Genomic DNA, 24,080 nt, shown 5'->3' with positions numbered 1-24,080 from the left:
CACAATGAAATAATTTTTATAATATACACCATCCCATTAACATGAGCTAAACAATCTAAATCATTTAAATATTAGGTAGTGCAGTAAGAAAGGAATGTCTGATTTATCAAAATGTGATTTTTAATGAAAAACTGAAAAGTTTTTAATCTAAACTTTCATAATGAACAGGCATGAATCCAGCCCTAAGTACACTGCACTTCGTAAGACTATCATTTAAACAAGATTAAATTACGAGAAACAAAAAACTGCCAAACACAGAAAACAACTTTTAAAGATACTTTTTACAGTTTGGGAAAAATATTTTTTCCATATAGATTGGTTAATTTCATTAATTTAAAAGTTTATTTCTTCATTCTGCCATATATAAAATTATATAAGGAGAAAAAATGTGAAAAGGAGTGCTAGGATTGAGTACAATATGAGGGTTTACAGTAAAAATTAATGTTTATGTAATGTCTTAGACCATTATCTTTTACCTTGGACCCCATTAAAGTGTTACATTTACTCAATGGTTCTAAATTTCGTAAAGAATGCATATGTTTCTGTCTATTATATTTAAGTTATATGCATTATATTTTTCTTTTATTCTTTAATTATACAAGTAATACATGCTGATTGTAAAAAATTCTTGCAATCTGTAAGTAAGACACACAGGTATAATCTTTCGCCCCCCAATCAGTCTCTTTTCCAAAGTACATGTTTTTTTTCCTAAAAAGTTATAAGCATTTTTGAGCAAAGATCTGTGATGTGATTTGTGAAGAATTTTTTTCCAAAAGTCACCTATTATATTTTCATGCCTTAGCACAATTTTCAATTGCTCAAAAACATGTTGATATTACTTGCTTCTATTTACGTCTCATTTACTTTTCTATAAATAGATATAACTTTTCAAAAATGTAGTCAATTCCCCAACTTTTATGTCCTTCTTCAAAAGCATCAACCTTCTCCAGACAATGAATATTGCACACTGAACCTGAAACAAAAAGAAAGTGTGACAAGTTAAAACTTTATGAAGAATGCAACCAGTTCTAAAAACATATCAGATGGTTTTTAAAAGAGTGTGTACTGAAGATCTTTTCTTTCTTTTTAATGAACATGGGGAAATAAATATTAAGGGTAAATTTTCTGCACTCTGAATTGTTATTATCACTTATAACTCCTAAGAGCTAAAATAAACATACCATCTCTGTAGAAGAATTCAGATGTCTTTAACATAAGCATACCATTTAGCTAAAAAGTCCTATTACAGAGATGGGTTCCTTTTTTGGATATAATAGTCTCCAATTAACTGGCTTCTGACTTTTAAATTTTATATACTTCTAGATATTAATAGTTTGCTAATAGCTCAAAACAGTTAACTGTTGACTTTATTTCAAAATTTACAGCACATGTCTGTAACTTACCAAACAATGTTCTAATTTCAGCATCTGGAACGTAAAATGGTGGACCTAAGTAAAAGAGAAACATGGTGAAGAATAAATTCTAATAGATCTAATTGTAAAGAAAAATAAATTCTCAGGGCCCACTTCTCAGCTTATTTCCAATGACCTTGGTATACACATTCCATACATAACTCAATTATCCAAATAGGTGAGGATGTGACAGGTTCTTCTGCTGCTTCTTTTGCACATATGATACCAAAGACTGGCTTACTGAGGGGACTGGTAATGTTAGCTGCCCATCTCCAGCTTACATGAGATGGCTGAGTCAGCTGGAACTTGGGAACAGGAAAATCAGAGTGGAGTTCATGAACAAATTTCCTTGGGGCTTCCTGCTTCCAGGGTAGAGATTTTCTACCACTCCTGCACTTACCCTCAATCTACAAACTCTGCCCACTTTTCTGTGGGCCATTTACTTTAGAAGAAATAGCTTCTGCCCCTTCCTAGAAGGGAATTCTTAGCCTCCACCCCAGACAAGGCCTGTTCTATCTTCTTCCTACAGGCCCTTCCTTAGGCCTACTGTTCAGGAAGGGAACTTACATCACATTCACAGAGCTGACATCCTGTTACTTATTTTCTATTTCCATCTGATTGTCCCAGACTTAATTATGGACACTAGGTCTCATCTTTTAATGAGTTTTTAAGATCTGACTTATTCAAACAGAAAAAAATAATACTAACACAAAGCACTTTTTTAAAAAGGCTCAATTAAAAATCAAATAGGGTATTTTTACAAATTAAAAGTGTATGTACTTCGTTTTCACTTCTTCCTGAAAAGCCATGACTTAAAGATCAGGCTTTGCAACAAAAAGAATAAAATACCTAGGAATAAACCTACGTAAGGAGACAAAAGACCTGTATGCAGAAAACTATAAGACACTGATGAAAGAAATTAAAGATGATACAAATAGATGGAGAGATATACCATGTTCTTTGATCGGAAGAATCAACATTGTGAAAATGACTCTACTACCCAAAGCAATATACAGATTCAATGCAATCCCTATCAAACTACCGCTGGCATTTTTCACAGAACTAGAACAAACAATTTCACAATTTGTATGGAAACACAAAAGACCCCAAATAGCCAAAACAATCTTGAGGAAGAAAAACGGAGCTGGAGGAATCAGGCTCCCTGACTTCAGACTATACTACAAAGCTACAGTAATCAAGACAATATGGTACTGGCACAAAAACAGAAATATAGATCAATGGAACAGGATAGAAAGCCCAGAGATAAACCCAGGCCCATATGGTCACATTAATTTTGATAAAGGAGGCAAGAATATACAATGGAGAAAAGACAGCCTCTTCAATAAGTGGTGCGGGGAAAACTGGACAGCTACATGTAAAAGAATGAAATTAGAACACTCCCTAACACCATACACAAGAATAAACTCAAAATGGATTAAAGACCTAAATGTAAGGCCAAACACCTAAATGTAAGGCCAAACACTATAAAACTCTTAGAGGAAAACACTAGGCAGAACACTCTATGACATAAATCACAGCAAGATCCTTTTTGACCCACCTCCTAGAGAAATGGAAATAAAAACAAAAATCAACAAATGGGACCTAATGAAACTTAAAAGCTTTTGCACAGGAAAGGAAACCATAAACAAGATGAAAAGACAACCCTCAGAATGGGAGAAAATATTTGCAAATGAAGCAACTGACAAAGGATTAATCTCCAAAATTTACAAGCAGCTCAGGCAGCTCAATATCAAAAAAAACAAACAACCCAATCCAACAGTGGGCAGAAGACCTAAGTAGACATTTCTCCAAAGAAGACATACAGATTGCCAACGAACACATGAAATAATGCTCCACATCATTAATCATTAGAGAAATGCAAATCAAAACCACAATGAGGGGCTTCCCTGGTGGCGCAGTGGTTGAGAGTCTGCCTGCCGATGTAAGGGACACGGGTTTGTGCCCCAGTCCGGGAAGATCCCACATGCCGCGGAGTGGCTGTGCCCGTGAGCCATGGCCGCTGAGCCTGTGCGTCCGGAGCCTGTGCTCCGCAACAGGACAGGCCACAATAGTGAGGCCCACGTACAGCAAAAAAAAAAAAACCACAATGAGATATCATCTCACACCAGTCAGAATGAATGGCCATCATCAAAAAATCTACAAACAATAAATGCTGGAGAGGGTGTGGAGAAAAGGGAACCTTCTTGCACTGTTGGTGGGAATGTAAATTGATACAGCCACTATGGAGAACAGTATGGAGGTTCCTAATAAAACTAAAAATAGTACTACCATATGACCCAGCAATCCTACTACTGGGCATATACCCTGAGAAAACCATAATTCAAAAAGAGTCATGTACCACAATGTCCACTGCAGCTCTATTTACAATACCAGGACATGGAAGCAACCTAAGTGTCCATCGACAGATGAATGGATAAAGAAGATGTGGCACATATATACAATGGAATATTACTCAGCCATAAAAAGGAACGAAATTGAGTTATTTGTAGTGAGATGGATGGACCTAGAGACTGTCATACAGAGTGAAGTAAGTCAGAAAGAGAAAAACAAATACCGTGTGCTAACACATATATATGGAATCTAAAAAAAAATGGTTCTGAAGAACCTAGGGGCAGGACAGGAATAAAGACGCAGACATAGAGAATGGACTTGAGGACACAGCGACGGGGAAGGGTAAGCTGGGACAAGGTGAGAGAGTGGCATGGACACATATACAGTACCAAATGTAAAATAGACAGCTAGTGGGAAGCAGCCGCATAGCACAGGGAGATCAGGTCAGTGCTCTGTGACCACCTAGAGGGGTGAGATAGGGAGGGTGGGAGGGAGACGCAAGAGGGAGGAGATATGGGGATATATGTATAGGTATAGCTGATTCACTTTGTTATAAAGCAGAAACTAACACGCCATTGTAAAGCAATTATACTCCAATAAAGATGTTAAAAGAAAAAAGGTCAGGCTTTAATGTTCAAACACATTTAAATGAATCCAGAAGAAAACATCCCTTCTACACGTTCAAAACAAATACAGTTATATTTTAAATGCAATAAATTATAAAGTTCCAGAAATTAAAAACAGCAATAGTTTAGAGATTTTCCTGCACACCCCTACCTCCCCACGTCCACGTCTCACCCCATCCTCCTATGAGGATGTATTTGTAGGCGTCAGCCCAATACATCCCATCCCCACCACCATGGATGACACAGACTGCGTGTGTATCAGCAGTATGCCTCACAGGAGAAAATAATGCTATCCAAGTCATAGAGTTAAATCACGAAACAAGGCAACTGGAAAAAAGAACAAGAAACTTTACCTGCATGTTTAGTTGGATCGTAAGAAAAAACAGACAAGAGGTACTGAAACCCAGTTCTTGTTAGGGACAACATTATATCTGCATAGCTGAAAAGAACATTGAAAGGCATGTGTTACATTTCTTTACAAAGAACGAGAGGCAGGGAGGGAAGCCAGCTTTTCCTTTCATCTCTATTACTGAGTTTAACTCTCCTAAAAAATCACATGAAGTAGATTCTCATTCTAAAAAGCTATAAATGGGCTCAGCAAATGACGTTACCTGCCTAAGCTGGGAAATAGCGAAGGATGGGAATCCAAAGGAGGCCTGGCTCTGGAGCCCATCAGACCAGACGATGTCAAATTAAGCAGAACAGAGGCTCCTTCCAACGTGATGTGGTCCCCGGAGGCCCATCAGCTTTGAACGTATATTTCCCGAAGCACTGCCAGCTTTGGGGCAGTGGTTCCTAGACCAGGCTGATATCAAGATTACCTGGGCACCTGCTGGAAGAAGAGATGCTCGAGCTTCATTCATCCCAAGACTGAGTCAGTAGGTTTGCTGTGGGGCCTGGGATGCTGCAGCTTAACAAATATCCTGGATGACGGGGTCATCAGTGGGGGCACGGGTAAGAGGTACAAAACACAGTCCCTTTCCTCTCTTTAGTTGGAGAGAGATAAGACTAATAAACAAGCCAAAATTCAAGGTACTATGACATTACAGTTCTGCACGGGTGGCATAAACCCCGAGTGCTACGGCAACTATCCTTTGGAGTAGGTGTCCTGAGGAGCAGGTGATGCCACTTCCCAGCCGTGTCTGATGGGTTCAGAGTGGGGACCTGCCCTAACAGGGCCCATCAGCAGACAGACCAGGAGCCAGACCTGGGTCTGGTACAGAATGACAAGTTGGACCAATCAGATGACTCCACTGGGAAACTGAGTTAAGAGATCCAAAGAGGAGCTGCTAGTTCGCTGTGGTCATTGGACCAAACGCAGGAGTTTCTGTGCTGGGTGGAGGCTGGAGCAGAGGAAGCTGAGTGCTGAGGTAGGAGGGCAGCGGAGGCATGCACAGGGAGGTAAGAGGCCATGAGAAACAGACAGACAGACAGAGGTGGACGAGCTGCACAGCTCTGAGTGAGGAGCCTTGGCTCTTTCCACGGGGCCCGGCTGTGCTGCCATCCCTGTCCGGAGCCCTGGGAGAAATCAGGGAGGCTGTCCTGCATGGGGGTTAGGAGTACGGACTCTGCAAGGTCCCCGAGCTCAAAGTCCAGCCCCTCCACTTACGGGCTATGTAAGCTTGACAAAGTCTTAACCCCTCTGTGCCTCAGTTTTCTCATCTGTAAAATGGGGATAAAACTAGTAACCAACTCACAGGTGGTTGTGAGAATTCAATGAGTGCACACACATAAAGTGCTTAGAACACTGCCTGGTATGTGGTAAATGCTCGGGTCAGTAGCTTATTCCGTTAGCATCCTCAACATAAACTCCCTTAAAACTTGAGCTGGCTTGGGCTGGTCACTCTTCCTTGCAAGTGAAAGAATCAGACCTAAGCAAACTTCTGAGCAGAAACCTTTACTTTTTAACTTTAGATTCTTCTTCTTAAGAAAGGAGGGACTTGCTGTCCCCATGAAGTGATCGGTCAGACAGGTTTGGCAGGGTTTCAGAGGACTCACAGGCATCCTTCCTCTTGGAATGCGGACTTTCTCTGTCCACCAGCCTCAAAAATTCAGAAAAATGAGAGGTATGATTGATGGTAGGCAAGAAACCTGAGAGTCACAGCAGAAACCACATCCGTTCTCGCCCATGTAATCTCAGCAGGACTGGGAAAAAAGCACTAAGTACTGTAAATGCTAAGATAAAGTCATTTATCTTCCTAATGGCTCAAAATAAGCAGTTATTCCGGAAACAAAGGCCAAGGCATTCTTGGGGCTGTGACAAGACACACACACACACACACACACACACACACACACACACACACACACACACACGCCTGGAAGGGGAGGAAAGAGAAGAGGGGGACCAGGAAGACAGAGTCTGTGACCAAACTAGAACTAGATTCTCCAAGAGCTCTGGAGGGGCCTCATGACTCTTTCTTACCATGAACTAAACAGTTCAGAGGCCACTTAGATGGCCTTTATTTCTAGGAGAGAGGAGGCAATGGTGGCTGGTGGGAAACAGTGTATTTTCCTTGCTTTGAGTCAGGTTTGTTTTCACTCATTTACTCAACAAATATTTATTAAGCTCCTACTATGTGCTAAAATTTTATATACATATATTTATATTTATTATTATGCCAGATGATATCATTATCTATAAAAATTAAGCCAGATGGTGGAGAAATAACTGAACACAAGGTGCACGGTCTGTAGAGTGAGCTTTGTGATTTCGGGTTTGCTCCCCACTGCCTTGGGGATCTGAGTGACGCAACCAAAGCCTGCAGAGAGACTAACCTCGAGGAAGAGGGTAGACAACCTTAGGAAGCGGGGAACACCTACGATCTTAGAGACTCAGCAGAACTGAGTTTAGTGTATAAATGTGGTGTCTTATGGAGACGCAGAAGTCACAGGTGGTACTTTTGAGTTGATGACGGACACTGATGTCACAGGGAAATGCCGAGCAGACACTGGATATGGGATGTGGGTGTTTAGGAGAAAGAACAGAGCTGGAAATACAGAAACAACAAGGGCCAATACCATGCGCGACTTGTTCAGTTATTTCCCCAACATCATGTGTATTTAGACATAGTAGGAACTTAATCTGTATTTGTTGAATACCAGAACGAAAGTAATAGGAGAACTGAAGCAATCTTTGAAGGAGCAAGTACAGGAGAGAGGACAGCACAGCCGTGCTGAGGATGGTCCCTCCGGGAATGATGACTTCTAGGCATGTGAGGAAGGTGAGGGTCCCAGAGAAGAGAGAAAGGAGGAAGGTGTCAGAAAGAAAAGGGAAAAAGGGGTGTGACTTATCACCAGAGGAAAATATATATTAAGAGGATGTGGAACTTCCCTGGTGATGCAGTGGTTAAGAATCCGCCTGCCAATGCAGGGGACATGGGTTCGAGCCCTGGTCCGGGAAGATCCCACATGCCATGGAGCAACTAAGCCCGTGCACCACAACTACTGAGCCTGAGCTCTAGAGCCCGTGCACCATAACAAGAGAAGCCACCGCAAGGAGAAGCCCGCACACCACCACAAAGAGTAGCCCCCGCTCGCCACAACTAGAGAAAGCTCTTGTGCAGCAACGAAGACCCAGTGCAGCCAAAAATAAATAAAATTAAATCTTTAAAAAAAAAAAAAAGAGGATGTGGCAATGTCTAATTAAAATAAGATTAGGTTTGGCAACAAGCCTTACTCACCAAACAATTCTTTTTTTTTTTGGCCCGCGTGCAGCATGCGGGATCCTAGTTCCCCAACCAGGTATTGAAGCCCCTGCGCCCCCTGCCATGGAAGCTCAGAGTCTTAACCACTGGACTGCCAGGGAAGTCCCAAACAATTCATTTTTTTTTTTTTTTCCAAACAATTCATTTTTAAAAAGAGAAATTTCATTTTGCTGATATGTTGAGTCTGCCTCCATACAACGAAGTAATTCAGTATTTATGTGTTACACCCAAGTAAGGCTGTGAATGATATTTGGGTTGGAAAGTACACAGGAGGGGTCACATTTTACTCAGTATACTTTCGCATATTTTAATTTTATTTTCTAATAAGACCAGGTACAAAAGAATGGTCACCCAAAATATCTAGACCAAAAGCTCTAATACAATAGCAGCTAATATTTAAGCAGTCATTTAGGGTCAACACGGCACTTGTTACACGTGTTATTTCTTTCCATTCCCACAACAACCGTGTGAGGGGGCCTAGTCATGGGCGTGACTTTAAAGCCAAAGTCCTTGGGTTTTAATCTCAATTCTGTCACGTACTTGCTGCCGCACTTTGGACAAGTAACTTAACCTCTTTGACCTTAGTTTCCTCATCTGTAAAATGGGAATAATGATAGCGTAATACCTCACAGGGTTGCTTGGTGGATAAATTGTGTTGTTTCACAAAGGCACATGGCAAGGAGTGAACAAGTATTACCTGGTACTCTCAGTGGAGGTGGTGAGGGTGGTATTAGTAGGAAAATTAACAGTTTTGCAGAGGAGTAAACTAAAGTGTAGAGAAGTTGAATTCTTTGACCAGGGCAATACAGCTTAGAAGTGACAGAGCCACAAGCCTTGCACCCATGTTCCCGTGGCCAAATCCTATACTTTTTAGACCAAGATGCTATTGGATATAGGTCTTCTAATTCCAAATACAATAAGCTATTTCAAACTAGCAGAAGTCTAGTAATCTTCTGGAAACCAGAAAAAGTACAATATAGCAAATTAAGGAGGCTAAAAAAGGGGGAAAAAAACAACATAATTAAAGGAGCCAAATCACTAACCGTTTGCGATCACCTGGATTAATAGCGACTAATGCTCCTCTATCCCAAATTCTGTCAAATTTGCCAATATTTGCTCTACCAGAAAGAAAAAGATAAAAAAATTTATGTAAGAAAAATAAAATCTTTAACAACACAGTGTTCCCCATGGCACATGTCAGAACCTCACCAGCTGTTAAGGAACTGGGATCTCACATCTGCTTTTCCTCAGAGTCTCTAGGGATATGCTTGTGTGTGTGTGTGTGTGTGTGTGTGTGTGTGTGTGTGTGTGTGTGTGTGTGTGTGTGTGTGTAGCTGCCCATCTCCTCCTAGATCTAGGAGCTGGTGGCAGCAGCTTGGACTTGGGGGCACAAAGGAGGAACAAGGGACAGTTTGAGACAACTCTCCTCCCAGCCCCTGGAACAGGTATCAGGGACTTTTAGGAGATGAGCTCTCACCTCCGTCCACACCCTGAAATGCATTTCTGTTACAGACACAGGTGTGAAGTGGAAGACACTTTCTTGCTCTCCCCTCCTTTTCCCTACCTTCCTAGGGTCCTAATAATTTTTCCAGAGCCTAGCAGCTACCCAAGGGCAAAGATATCAAGTGTGCAGACATACAGGCTGCAGTTAAAAATAACTGCAGAACAGAGACTCGAATCAGTGCTTCATGGGTGCTACTGCAAGGGAATGGGAGTGATAAAAAGACCCTCAGCCCACCCCAGCATTGCCTAGCAAACACTCGAGTTTTTAAAAGTGCAGAGGTAGACATCAGTCCTACCTGGGAAGATCAAAAAGACTGCAACAGTACAATGAGATGTTCCCTGAAGAACTCTGCAATGAAAAAGTCAAGAAAAAAAAATTCTACTTAATTAGGAGGTACTTGAATGGTCAAGGGAAAAAAAAGAGGGGCAAAGCAGCACATGGGTGGTAGAGAAAGAATGTGTAATTAAACATAAAGAACATAATTTCACGGCAAACAATTTTTTTAGACATCTTACTTTAAATTTTTATTTTGGGGGGACTTCCCTGGTGGTCCAGTGGCTAAGACTCCGCGCTCCCAGAGCAGGGGGCCCGGGTTCAATCCCTGGTCAGGGAACTAGATCCCACATGCCGCAACTAAGAGTTCATGTGCTGCAACTAAAGATCCTGCATGCCGCAACTAAGACCCAATGCAGCCAAATAAATAAATAACATATTTTTAAAAAACACTAATCTATAAAAAATATAAATTTTTATTTTTTTAATTTTGAAATAAATATGGACCATGCTGCAGAGAATTTATAGAATAAAGAAAAAACCTGCATGCCACCCTCTGAACACAGTGATTTTAATCATTTTGGTGAATTCCTCTCCATCTTTCCCCCCTCACTTCCTGCACCTTGCAACCTATGCAAATATTTTTTTAACTGAAAATAAAATACAATTTTATTGAAAATAATTTTTAATGGGACTTTTTAAAATTAAAAACCTATATAGGGTTCTTTTGGATCAACTCAAAAAGGAAAATCAGATTGGTTAATCCTGAAGATCAGTTAACTGTTACTCATTTTGGGGCTTGTTATATTTTAGCAATGTTTACTTTAGCAAAATCCTAATATTTTGACCCCCTAATGACAAGTATACACATCAATCAATTACCAGGCAGACTGAGAGAGAAAGGACAGACATTTTAAAAGTTACTCATGAAGGGCTTCCCTGGTGGCGCAGTGGTTGAGAGTCTGCCTGCCGATGCAGGGGACACGGGTTCGTGCCCCGGTCTGGGAAGATCCCACATGCCGCAGAGCGGCTGGGCCCGTGAGCCATGGCCGCTGAGCCTGCGCGTCTGGAGCCTGTGCTCCGCAACGGGAGAGGCCACAACAGTGAGAGGCCCGCGTACCGCAAAAAAAAAAAAAGTTACTCCTGAAAAGTGCAGTTGTATTGACTCCCCAGTGTCCTCTCTTTCATTCACTGACTGATGAGCATTTATTTCCTGAGCACCTTGTAGACAGGACTAGCCCAAGTTCTAGATACTGCAGTGAATTTGACAGTCTCTGACCCCAGTGAGGACAGCCTGATGGAGCAGAGAGGTGCGGGAACAAAGAACCATCACGGTACAGAATGGGCTGTACTGTTCTGGTTGTGTGCCCAGAACTGTGGGAACAGAGCAGACAGAGCAGGGAACTCACTGCCCGAGCACCAGGAAAGGCGGAACAAAAGGTGGCCGCATAGCACAGGGAGATCAGCTCGGTGCTTTGTGACTGCCTGGAGGGGTGGGATAGGGAGGGTGGGAGGGAGGGAGACGCAAGCGGGAAGAGATATGGGAACATATGTATATATATAACTGATTCATTTTGTTGTGAAGCTGAAACTAACATACCATTGTAAAGCAATTATACCCCAATAAAGATGTTTAAAAAAAAAAAAAAAAGGTGGCCGAAGAACTGGCTGGATGCATCTGCTGACATCACGGGTGTGGGAGGTGAGAAGTCTGGGAGGTGGGGGGAGGAGCAGGGTAGGAGATGTACTTCAGGATGTGAAAATGTTGGATTTTATTCTGAAATAAGGTGCAACAGAGGTGGGTGGGTCTTTGAAGACCAGTCTGGAAGCACAGTGGGGGTCAGCCCTGAGAGGAAGGGGTCTGGAGGCAGGGAAACAGCCCGTGAATCTTAACCTTGGCTGCAGACTGGAATCCCCCAGGAGCTTTAAATAGACCTGATGCCAGGCCCCATCTCTAGAGGTTCTGACTGAATTAGCTGGAGGCAAGGCCTTGGCACTAGGAATTTTAAAAGATCCACAGATAATTTCAAATGTGCCACCAGGGCTGAGAACCACTTCCTCCAAGGAGTCTGGAAGAGGACTAGCCTCTCCGGACTGAGCAAACAGCAACTCTTAGATGATCTCAGAATGGAGTGGGAGGAAGCTGTAAAATAAAGTCCTCTCAAGTTTCCTAGTGACCTGAGCAATTAATTTCAATATTTAGAAAAGAGAGTGCTTTGCGAGAGACCGAATGTACAGACGGATGGTGGCCAGACCACATCTGGTAAGAGCTCGGACCCATAACCTCTGCACCAACTAGCCAGGGAAGCCTAACCACAGCCTTGCAGGACGTGGTCAATGACTGCCAGCCTCCCTGATTTTTACGCCTCCCCTCCACCCCTACGCCTCTCTTCTAGCTCAAAATCAAATACGCTTCCCAAACCAATCACAAGGGATGTCGCTTCTAGTTAGCCAACAGTGCCAGAAGCCTTCGCATTTTTCTCTAGAAAGCTCTCCTACCCCCCTGCCAGGCTTTGAGCCTCTGACAAATTCAATTGGCGACTCCCTCTGAATTGACAGCCTCTGCTTGTTCTCATGTGGGTGGTCTCTGTTTATTTCCACATTATTACCCCAAGCTAGCGAAGCAGTTCCACTGGATCATTCTGGTCACAGGAGGAGGACAACTCCCAAATCTATCATTTCCAGCCCAAATGCTTGGCGCATGCTTCAGAGACGTTTGCCAGTTATCCCTTCATCACGCCACAGGTCTTTTAAACTCACCTCCAGAACAAAACTCATTTTCTCTGCTCTTCAACTTGCTTCTCCTTTATTCTCTGCTATCCAACCAGTCATCTCAGCTGGAAATGTGAACTCACCACCCCCACTCAATTAATCACTAAATCCTCCCAGTTTGACACCCTAAACATCATTTTAATCTATCTGTTCCTCTAAGTGCCCCGTCGCTCTCCTGGTGCAGCCCTTCAGGATCTCTTTCCTGGACCACTGCTCACAACCTCCTATCTGGTCTCTTTGCCAGGAGGCTACTGCCCTTCCCTTGAGGCCACAAGGGTGGTCGGTCACAAAAGAAAAGCTGGCTGTGTCACGTTCAGGTACCAGCTTTACAGGACATCTGGACTGGATGACCTGACTCTCTGCCTGTCCTAGCCCTATCTGTCACCACACTTCAGGAAGCTCCCCCAGGCTGGGTTAGGAAACATTCCTCTCTGTTCCCTTAATACCCCGTGTCATTACACTTCGCTCCATGTATGACAAACAGCCTCCTCTGTTTCTCTTCTGTCCTAAGCTAAGCGATTCTTTAGGGCAGGGACTGTGTTTTCATCTCTTCAGTGTCTTATGCAGGGTGTGGCACAAGACAGGTTCTCAGAAACACGTGTTTATAAATTAAAAATCAAACAAACCCAAACCAAAATCACGACAAATAAGCTTTGACCTTGGCTTTTATATATATTTGTTCACACCTAGCTACTGTCTATCTTTTTATGCTCCTTACACTGTATAATATCCAGGTGAATCTGGTGATAAAGTGGGGTCATCTGACACTTGTATAGTATCCTCACTTACTCATGCTGAGAAAAACCTTCTTCTGGGGGTATGGAAATAACTATTTACCAAAATCAAAACACACCTTGAATACTTTGGCTCCAGGAATTTCCATAATTTGTTCTTCTGAGTAAGAAAGATTCTGCTCCATAAAAAATTCCCGTATCCCAAGTTCACTGATTTCCACACCAACTACACTGTGTCCTCGGTCTGCAAACCTGCATAAAATCATATAATTACACTTAAATTTTTATTTCAAATACAGTACTAAGTAAAAGGATATGTACCAATAAGCATACGTTTTCCTTAATTTTAAGGGATTTATTTGAATTCAGACTCACAACGTTTCACAGAACATGTAGATACACAGAAAGTGGATCTATATATTCTCAAACCTTATGCTATGTGGAATTCTGAAAAAATGATTTATATGACCTTAGGAAAAATTTAACAGTTTGGAAAATTATACCTTAACATGTTGATTTACTACAAATGGATTTGACTGGAAGAGTTTCTGATTTAAAAGCATCCTATGAATTAGGTATGCTTTTCAAGTTCTCTAAATCAGCTCTGTCCATTAAAACTTTCAGTGATGATGGAAAAATCTATACCTGTGTTGTCCAATCCAGCAGCCACTAACCACATAGGCTATTGAGCCCTGAGACGTGGCTCGTGTGACTTAGTGTAAACAGCCACATGGGGCCGGTAGATACCGTACTGGAGCACTCGGCTCTAGAACATTATCATCCATTTCTATAATAACCTTATAATTTCCACTTACACTAAACCCTATCCAAAAATTTATTTGATTACCATATGCAAAAGCTTACCAGTATTTTTCTGTTAAGGTTTATAATTACAGAATTCAGTCTTGGGATCTTAGACTTCAAAGAAAACAGCACTAGTGGCACAAATACCCAGGTACAGTATTGATTTTATGTTACATTAAATAAACACATAAGTCAGTTATGCAACATACGCTTTTTTTTTCTTTTTGCAGTACGCGGGCCTCTCACTGCCGTGGCGTCTCCCATTGTGGAGCACAGGCTCCAGACGCGCGGGCTCAGCGGCCATGGCTCACGGGCCCAGCCGCTCTGCGGCATGTGGGATCTTCCCGGACCGGGGCACGAACCCGTGTCTCCTGCATCGGCAGGTGGACTCTCAACCACTGCTCCACCAGGGAAGCCCAACATATGCATTTTTAAAAATCACACACCATGCAAAATCATGCAGTAAAAATCATGAGGCTTATGGGGAAAATGGGGGTTGGAGTACACATTAAACAGCTTTGTCCTAATGGAGTATATTCAGCCATAAACAACTGAAATCTTGCCATTTATGACAACATGGATGGACTCTGAGGGCATTATGCTAAGTGAAATGAGTCAGACACAGACAAACAGCTTATAATCTCACTTATATGTGGAATCAAAAGAAAACAAAAACCAGAAACAAGCTCATAGATACAGAGACCAGATTGGTAGTTGCCAGAGGCTGGGGGTGAGCAATGGGTGAAATGGGTGAAGGAAGTCAAAAGGTACAAATTTTCAGTTATAAAATAAATAGGTCATGGGGATGTAATGTACAACACGGTAACTATAGTTAGTAGCATTGTATTGCATATTTGAAAGTTGCTAAGAGAGTAGATTTTAAAAGTGCTTATCACATACAACACTATGTAGTTCTGTAACTATGTGTTGATTAACTACATTTATTAGGGTGATCATTTTGCAATATATGTATATACAAATATCAAATCATTATACTGTACACCTAAAACTAACATAATGTTGTATGTCAATTATACCTTAATTTTTAAAAAGGTTTTTTTTTTTTTTAAGAAAAAGCTGCTGCGCATTTGCCATAACTCGTCTCTGTGAATCAGGATTTTCTCAATAATATGTAATTAAACAGTATTTAGAAATAAAATGGATTAAATAGTACTTAAGAAGAAAAAACTTAGTGCCACATTAAAAAGAAAAAAGACAAGAACCTAATAGACATGGTGGCACAGTTTTACATGTTAAATGGTTACAAAATATATAAATACTACAACATGGCACTCTACCTTGAGAGAGACCTGAAGTTTACTTGTAGACTTGTAGGCGTTGGAAGGGCTGCAGCTTTCAAGTTATTGTAAAGTAACGGAAGGGGGATTATTGGCAGCCGTGGAAAGTTCCAACACTGGCTGTGGATGGGAGCAAGTGGCTCACAGCACACCGAGGTGAACTGAGGTATCGGGGAGATAGTTGAGGTTTATGCATGGGTGCATTTTGTCTATTTGTACACGGTTTAGTAGAGCTGGGTGTTTCACCTCATGTTTCTTGCAGACAAAATTACATATAAGCAGATGTGAAATTCAAACCATGCTCAAATTGTTCCTTAATATATTAGTGGAGTTAGAATGCAATTAGCATTTTCAAAACAATTGAATAATAGCAGAACTGATGGTACCTATTCCCTACACAAAAGGACACACTTTCAATGTGGTCAGAACATGTACTGTTTATAGTTCTAAAACATACATATTAATAACTTGTCTTTCACATTTCCTGGGAAATTTGTAAGTTAACATACATGGAATATTTTTTTTTATTCTCCATACATTTTTTGAAGTTATAAAATATAAACAAAAAAGTTACCCAAACCAGCTGCATGGATTTTTACTTCTACTCAATATATGGAAAAATGAACCATAGCCTACTATAGACTGGCATAGGCTGGATTCTACTGGAATATATTGTCCTAAAAGAAACCCAAAACCTAAGGAAATGTCTTCAACATTTTATGTTAATGCTTTTGGGCTTCAACTCATAGTTTATCTATTCACATCTGATATCTGTATAGACCTTAATATACAAATTTGTTACCTAAGTGAAAAATCCTCTAATATAATAACTTTTATACAATTACAGTAGCTTAGTTCTGGCATTTTTATTACAAAGGACTTTAGACCCTAAATCTTCAACAATCACATTTAATTGGCTGTTTCATAATACCATTTTCTAACCTTGTATCAAAGCCTCTGCTAGAACTAGATTGTTATCACTTATGACACAGCAAAAAGACAATCTGCTCATAGAGTTAATGTTTTTCTTGCAGGTAGTTTGCAAAGTAATTCTTTCTTCTGCTTCAGTGAGTTGGTTAGGATATAATGTTCTCAATTTCGTGGCCACCCTAGAATCTTAAGCCACAGCAGCCACTCACAAATGCTCTCAGCTACAAGTTGAGGGAGCAGGGGGCTGGCTGCAAAAATGCCACCATCCCCGCTCAGAAATCCACTCCCAATGCACACATGTTCTGTAGTTTGCCCACCTGTATTTATGTAGGGCAGAGAGCATTTTTAAGTTACTATATTTTTCATTTACTAATCATTTTCATATATTTTATTTTTCTTTCCTGCTTGACGATCAAAGTTCTCAACGTTCAAGCTTATACAAGCTTATATCTTGGCATGTACGATAGCCTCCGTACATTATCATTACAACAAATTCTGTATAGGAAACGATTGCCAGGTTTGTGACTTTAGGGTAACCCATAGTGACAGTGGCTTGTGAATTAAAATGAATTCTCACAAGAGAGAATTACTCACAAGAAATACTTTCTTTATCACTGGTTTTATTAGCAATGATTCATGAAAACAAAACCTCCTATGTGCTCGTAGAGGGATGGGAGAGTTGAGCTGAACTGTGGACTATACACGGTTTTGCCAAAAAGCTGTAATTCATTTTGAGCTTTTCTGTCCACCTCTATTTAAAATACCTAAAATTAACTTAGTTACATTCCAAAACCACCTACAAAAACTAAACCACCAAAAAGATGAAGGAAATTTAAGTGGGAAGGCTGGTCCCATCCTTTGCCTCCCCCACCACTTTGGTTGTAGACTAATTCTTTTGCTTAGAAACTCAATACAGAAAGACTAGTTCTCCCCTCTGTTTCTGCACTGTCTTCCTGTTTGAGAGTATTACCTCTATGAACCCATCAGTATTAGTCTACTAAAAATATAGAATCCCTGTGCATTTCCTGAGAATGGGATTTTTTAACCTTACATCCTATTATTCACCCAAAGTGTTTATCATCAAGACAAGAAAGTACGTTCATGCTTATCTGCTCATACCATTTCATCTCAACTGCTTTTCCACAAAGAGGAAAAAATACCCTCAGTTCTTTCGCGCCTTTAAGAAAAGTATCCAAATGCTTCTTTAATAGCCTGGGGAGAAAAAAAAATTGTTTGTTTTAATTAGCCCAAGACACAGAGGAAGGGACTACAATTTTACAATGCTAAGTACATTTCATGTATTACCTCACTTAATATTTCCCAACAACTTTATGAAGTAGGTAACATTATTCATTAAAATCTCCAGTTTATACATGAAGAAACAGGAAGGTTAAGCAACTTGCTCAGTCAGGTAACTGGCAAGCAGTTAATGTGACTCAAAGCTGGGGCTTTCCTGATTAGTAATTAAACATAAAAAATTAATTTTTCCTTGTTTGATATGTTTTGAAAATGTATACGTGTGTGTGTGTGTCTTCTAAGGCCAGCTACATGACAGAGATAACTCATACAATGGTTCTAGGATGATACCCCAACTATTACTTAGTGTGCAAATGTAATAATAATAATGATGTCCCCTGGGCAGTCAGGGTGGCTGCCTGGAAGAAGGAACATCTGTCACAACCACTTTACTCAGCACTGACCCATCTTTATTGCTGCTGCTTCAAAGCCCACTACTACTACTACTATTACATTGCTTAGCATTCAGCTCACTGATTAATTTCTCTCAACTTCTCTTCTACCATATAGATAATACTTTAACATTTGAACACATGCTATTGGAAAGCAAAGTCAGAACACCACCACTTTTCAGCATAGAGATGCCAGCATTAATATAACCTGAGCATCTGCGTATGTATAAACATGTATGCCCAACAAATAAATGTTATAGGGGATTAAAAAAAAAGACATATTTCATAAATCTAAGATGTCATCAACTGTAAGTCACACCATTACTTATACTCCATGAGAAGAAATATCACTACCAATTCACCTATGACATGCCACAGATGCATCCTGATTTCAGAGATGCTCCAATGTGAACATCTAAAAATGTGCATCTTAAAATCAAATAATGGATATCTATATTATTATTTCTATTTCCAAAGTCAGTTTCTGATAGAGCATTTCTGTTATAGACCAACATTTGATATAAAGAAACGTAAACATTTCTTACTGATGTCCTCGTTCTTGGTGAAATGCAATTTTGTGATTCACCCACTTCTCTTGCCATTCTTCCAGAGTTAGCACTCGGTTTTTCTGTACCTCAGTGTTGGGGTACTCTTCAGCATCAAGTACTGCTCTTGTATTAGCCATGGTTTTGTAGATAGCTTTGACTCAGAAACAAATGTCTCCAATGCCTAAGTGGAAAATGTTTGCAAGGTTGTCACTTAAGTGCATTTCAATTCTATTGATGAATGAAGAAAAAACCTATTATTCTCAGCAGTACGGCTTTTATTTTATTTATTTATTTATTTATTTATTTATGGCTGTGTTTGTTCTTCGTTGCTGTGCGCAGGCTTTCTCTAGTTGCAGCGAGCGGGGGCTACTCTTCGTTGCGGTGCACGGGCTTCTCACTGCAGTGGCTTCTCTTGTTGCGGAGCACGGGCTCTAGGCGCGCGGGCTTCAGTAGTTGTGGCTCGCGGGTCCTAGAGCGCAGGCTCAGTAGTTGTGGCACATGGGCTTAGTTGCTCCGCGGCATGTGGGATCTTCCAGATCAGGGCTTGAACCCGTGTCCCCTGCATTGGCAGGTGGATTCTTAACCACTGTGCCACCAGGGAAGTCCCAGCAGTATGGCTTATTTAAAAATATTTCAATATTCACGGAAAAGCTATACAAAAAATTACTTTTCAGTGAATCTGATGGTAGAGGCATATCTCATAATACACATTAGGAAAGATCTTTAAATAAATTGAATTACATCTTAGAGTAAAAGAATTTAAGTTTAAAAAAAAGAGACAGGGCCAAAAAAAAAAAACAGGCATTATAACTTTTGTAAGCTTAGAATCTTTCCTAGCATCTCACTCTTCAATTTTTAAAATTTCCTTTAATGTTTACTTCTTATTTTTTTAATCAATGTTATAATGCACACAATTCAGAGTTCAACAGAGCTATGAAAGCAGCAGTCCCCATTTCCAATGAGACAAACATCTTTAACTCTTTTAGCTGAATCTTGAAATATAACTCAAAATATAACTCAAATAGCATGCTTATTTTGTATCTTCTTAATTTTTTATTTCTAGGAAGCATCTAGAAAAATAAGCATTTAGTCCTCTTTCAACTTCCCAACACACACACCACCTTCTCATTTTTCCTATCCTTTCCATATAGATATAGCATATTCGTGATTAAACATTTCAAGTTCACATTATTAGGACTAGGTAAATACTATTCACAGGTAAGCCATATAGAATTCTATGATTACTTTTCCTTTCCTGTACAACTTTTTATTCTGTAGTTAATAACTATCTGGCTTTTTCATTTATAAAATTTCAATATATTTATTACTAATTCAACTCTAAGTTCTCCCAATCTCCTGTCAATACACTCTCAATCTCTTCGCTTATCAGATATCCTATCAATGTCATCTCAGAGAATAGCCTTCTGACCTGGATGCTGTCTTCTCCTGGCACACAGTTAGCCTTCTGCGATCTTTATCTACCACCATCCTGGAGCCTTCCTTCTTATCTTTTGATGAATCTCCTGTTTCCTCTATTGGCTATTTTCCTTTTCTTTGGTTACCACCCTTATATTGGTAAAATACAACCTTTGGCAGCTTTCTGAGAAAGAGTGCATGGGAGAAAAGGCTTTTGGCAATTTTGCATGTAGAAAATGTCTCCACACTATTTATTCCCCAACCTCGATGTATAGTTTCGCTGGGTAAGAATTCTTAGTTAGAAAACATTTTCTCTCACAATTCTGAAGAAATCATTCCCTTGTCATCTAGCTTGTAGCGTTACTGCTTAAATTCAAAGACATTTGGATCTTGATATTTTCCATGTGGCCAATATTTTTCTCTCTCTCAAAGCTTTTCTTCGCCCCTTAGTTTTTGCAATTTCGTAATTCTATGCCTTACCCTGGGTCTGCTTTCATCCATCTGGCTGACTTCTTTTAATCTGGAAGCTCATATCCTTCAATTATGGAAAAATTCTTGAATTATTCAGATGATGATTTTGGTCCTTTTTTTCTATTTCTCTTTCTCGGACCCCTTTTTATGGTTGTAGAAGCTCTTGACCCAATGCTCTAAATTTCTCATATTTTTTTCTATTTTCCAACTCTTCATCGTTTTGTCCTATTTTCTGACAGCCCACCTTATTTTTATCTTTCTACCTTGCTATTTAGTTTTTCTTTTCTGCTCTCAAGTCTTTAATTCTCAAGAGCTCCTTTTTGTTTCTGATGTTCTCTTTTCATTTTATTTTGTTGTTACTTCATGTATAGAATGTATATAATATTTTCTCTTATTTACCTGCATGGTCTGTTACTGAGTCATTTTTTTCTGTTGGTTTTGTTTTCTATCTTTCAAACTAGTGACTGTCCTCAAATTCCTAGCAATTCTTATTATCTACTCACATTTAAGAGTAAATACCAAAAAGCTGACTATAAGTTTAAGTTTGTGGATGGGGCTTATTGTCTGTAAGCTTCTCTGTAGGATAATATGAATAAATATTATTTGGAAACTTAGATGTCATTATCTTTATTCTCTTTGGACTCATCAGACTTTCCATAGATGGACTTCCCAATTCCCGTTGAAAGTTTGAGTCCTTGGGACTATGGTTCTATACTCACACGAGAAAAGGATAAAAGTGGGAAAGGGCCCCAGCATTCAGTTTGCCTGTGTTCAATTAATCCCCATATTTTCAGTATGGTACTCCCACCCCCAACTGTGAACTGTATCTTCCCAGTCCAAAGACTGTACCCTCTCCAGGGAATAAACCCCCCAAAGTCTGCTGGTGTGGTGAAGAAGAGATACTTGGTTGCAGGGAATTGGGAAAGGGATCTGCGGACTTAGCCTTTTAGGAACCAGAATTTCAAGCAATCCTCCTAATTTCAACCATACCCTTCCATCTCCCTGAGGTACCTGGTGCCGCTAATTCCTGAGCATTGGGGGATTCTATAATGCAAATAGGATTGCTCATTGGCTTTCCCCATTGCTGGTTTAGAATTTAGCTTTCTTCAGTCTGCAAAATCCTTTATCACTCGTCCATCTGCTTTCTAGTTTCAAATTTTTATTGCTTTTATCTTTTCTTCTGTCTTCCCTTTATGTCTTTAAAAATCCTACTGTTGTTTTGGTGGAGTTTCAGGAGGAAGCAAAAGTAGATGCACAGATTCAATATCCCGTCTCTACCCTACAAGTTTGCATTTTCAAATAATTTTCTTATAGCTTTTTTTTTTGGTATGGGAAAATGCACACAAAGGCGTTGACCTAAAGAAAAACACACAACATAAGAGTTGTGAGTTTCAATTTTATTCGGGGACCTTACTGAGGATGATAGCCTGGGAGAGAGCCTTTCAGATACCTCTGAGGAACTGCTCCAAATATATATGTTCCACATGTATAAGATTTTTTTTTTTTGACTAGGAAAAACATGTAGTCTAGCATACATTTTGGTAAAAGATTACTTTTTGTTTTGTTTTGTTGTTTTTTTGTGGTTTTTTTTGCGGTACGCGGGCCTCTCACTGTTGTGGCCTCTCCTGTTCCGGAGCAACAGGCTCCGGACGCGCAGGCTCAGCGGCCATGGCTCACGGACCTAGCCGCTCCGTGGCATGTGGGATCTTCCCGGACCGGGGCACGAACCCGTGTCCCCTGCATCGGCAGGCGGACTCTCAACCACTACGCCACCAGGGAAGCCCAAAAGATTACTTTTAATCACAAAGAACAGATACCTCAAGTGAATGATTTTAGTGATTTCTATGTACAAGAAGATGCAAGAATCTGGGGCCATTGAAATTCTCCCTGAGGCATGCTATCTAGGGGCCATTTATACAAAACCCAGAATGCCTCACCCTTATTTTCCCTCCTGAAGTCCTAAATCGCCTGGGGTACATCACCCTCTGCAGGGGGTTGTGTTTTAACCCTTAGTATAACTGGTTGATGAGCAACATTCTTTGTTCCTTTTTTTTCCCCCTTTTACAAAGGGAACTGAGGAAAAAGGACATGTGAACATAACTGCAAATCTACCTGAAGGTATGAGGAAAATGTCTGTCCTTTCAACGTGAAATTTGTCATGTGAGGACGATACAACACAATAGCTGTAACATATCCTTTGAGTCATTAGTGAAACTAATTTAGTTTGGATTACACTAGCAGGCTATTCTTGGTGGAGTTAATTTAATGATTCATCCATGAATCATTATTCATGGAAAAGCAGTTATTCAAGGAAAAGTTCCCTTTATGGCAAAACTTGGCTTCAGTGTGCTTAGGATTTAAGGAGAAGGCACCTCTCTTGGAATTGGGAACACAAATTCACTTCCCAGCAAACTTTTGTTAACAAATGGCTTTTGCAAGGCCCTGGTGATGTCAAGAGGTGATGCTCAGGGTTTTCTGAGAGGTCAGAGGGAAGTATCTGATGTATTGGGTACAGAAAAGCAAAAGAAAGTTGCAGTTTTCCCATTTCCACATTCAGCCAGAAACTTTGGAACCTGAACTTGAGCCTTCATAAACAGTTCTCTACTTAAAACAAAAGGGAAGCATAATTTTATCACTAAGCCAGGGCAGCCTGGAATTGTTCAACTCTACCCCTCTCACACAAACTTGAAATATAACTTAACATCATGAATATAACTTAATCACTTCTTAGGTGTTCTCATAGCTTCTCAACCTGTACTTAACTTGTCCACATCCTTTTCTGGGGAAATAAAAAGTTTCTTTCTACAAGCAAGATACAAGTGCAAAATTATAAGAATCAGAAAAGGCAAATTTCACAATCATTCTTACCCATACACAGAAATAGCAGATGTGCTAGTTTGGTCGCCCAAGTTCTCCTTGGGTGGACTCCCAAGACTGGTTTCCTCCTCACCTTTTCAAAAAGCATGTTTCTGCTTTAGATTTATTTTAAAATTTTGGTAAATTGAAGAATAACTTCCCTAAAGTGCACAAATTTTAAGAGTATGGCTCAGTGAATTTTTATACATGCATACAACCTATGCAATTACCATGGAGCAAGACAATATTTACAGCACCCCAGTTCACCTCACTGTCCCGGCAAGTACTTCTCTTTTCTTAAAATCAACAATACCCGACAATGCTTTGGGGTCACTTTAACCATGGACTCAGAAAGATCATTCACTACCTGATCTCGTTATTCCCCGTTCCCACTCGGCTCCCTGAGCCCATTTCAGGGCGCGGATGGCTGGGACGCCCCGTTCCGGAATCCGATCACACACTCACACCTAGCAAACGTCCCATTGGTCATCGCACCCTCTCTGCACCCGGCGGAGCCTACCTTGTGCGCTGTCCGTCGCCTGCTGCTGGTTCTGGCGCTGCCGCGGGCCTCACCGGCTGAGTCCCTAAGCCCCAGGCTCAGCCCTGCTATTGGACCCGCCCCCGGACCCGCCCCTCCCGTGGCGCACAGACCCCGCCCCCCTCCCCACGCTCCCTGGCTTGCTCAGCGG

General features: G+C 40.6%; 1 protein-coding gene across 4 annotated transcripts; it reads right to left on the bottom strand.

The window, feature by feature from the left end:
* TPMT (thiopurine S-methyltransferase) lies at positions 1 to 24,011 on the bottom strand. Of its 4 annotated transcripts, none has more exons than XM_033434842.2 (9): positions 23,912 to 24,011; positions 18,646 to 18,829; positions 17,532 to 17,624; positions 13,500 to 13,632; positions 9,897 to 9,949; positions 9,141 to 9,215; positions 4,744 to 4,829; positions 1,404 to 1,448; positions 100 to 973 (listed from the first exon to the last, which is right to left on the bottom strand). In XM_033434842.2, the coding sequence occupies exons 2-9, from the start codon at positions 18,783 to 18,785 to the stop codon at positions 861 to 863; spliced, it is 738 nt and encodes a 245-aa protein (XP_033290733.1). In that variant the 5' UTR covers positions 18,786 to 18,829; positions 23,912 to 24,011; the 3' UTR covers positions 100 to 860. The 4 variants fall into 4 exon arrangements, with proteins under 4 accessions (XP_049572330.1, XP_033290735.1, XP_033290733.1 ...); XM_033434841.2 differs by lacking the exon at positions 23,912 to 24,011 and adding an exon at positions 23,759 to 23,883; XM_049716373.1 differs by lacking the exon at positions 9,141 to 9,215 and having other exon boundaries at positions 1 to 973.
* Between the last annotated feature and the right edge of the window lie 69 nt (positions 24,012 to 24,080).

The sequence above is a fragment of the Orcinus orca genome, chromosome 10 (genome assembly GCF_937001465.1).
Source record: "Orcinus orca chromosome 10, mOrcOrc1.1, whole genome shotgun sequence".
Lineage (NCBI taxonomy): Eukaryota > Metazoa > Chordata > Mammalia > Artiodactyla > Delphinidae > Orcinus > Orcinus orca.
The sequence above is the reverse complement of the archived record's forward strand: the minus strand, read 5'-3'. Positions and strand labels throughout refer to the sequence as shown.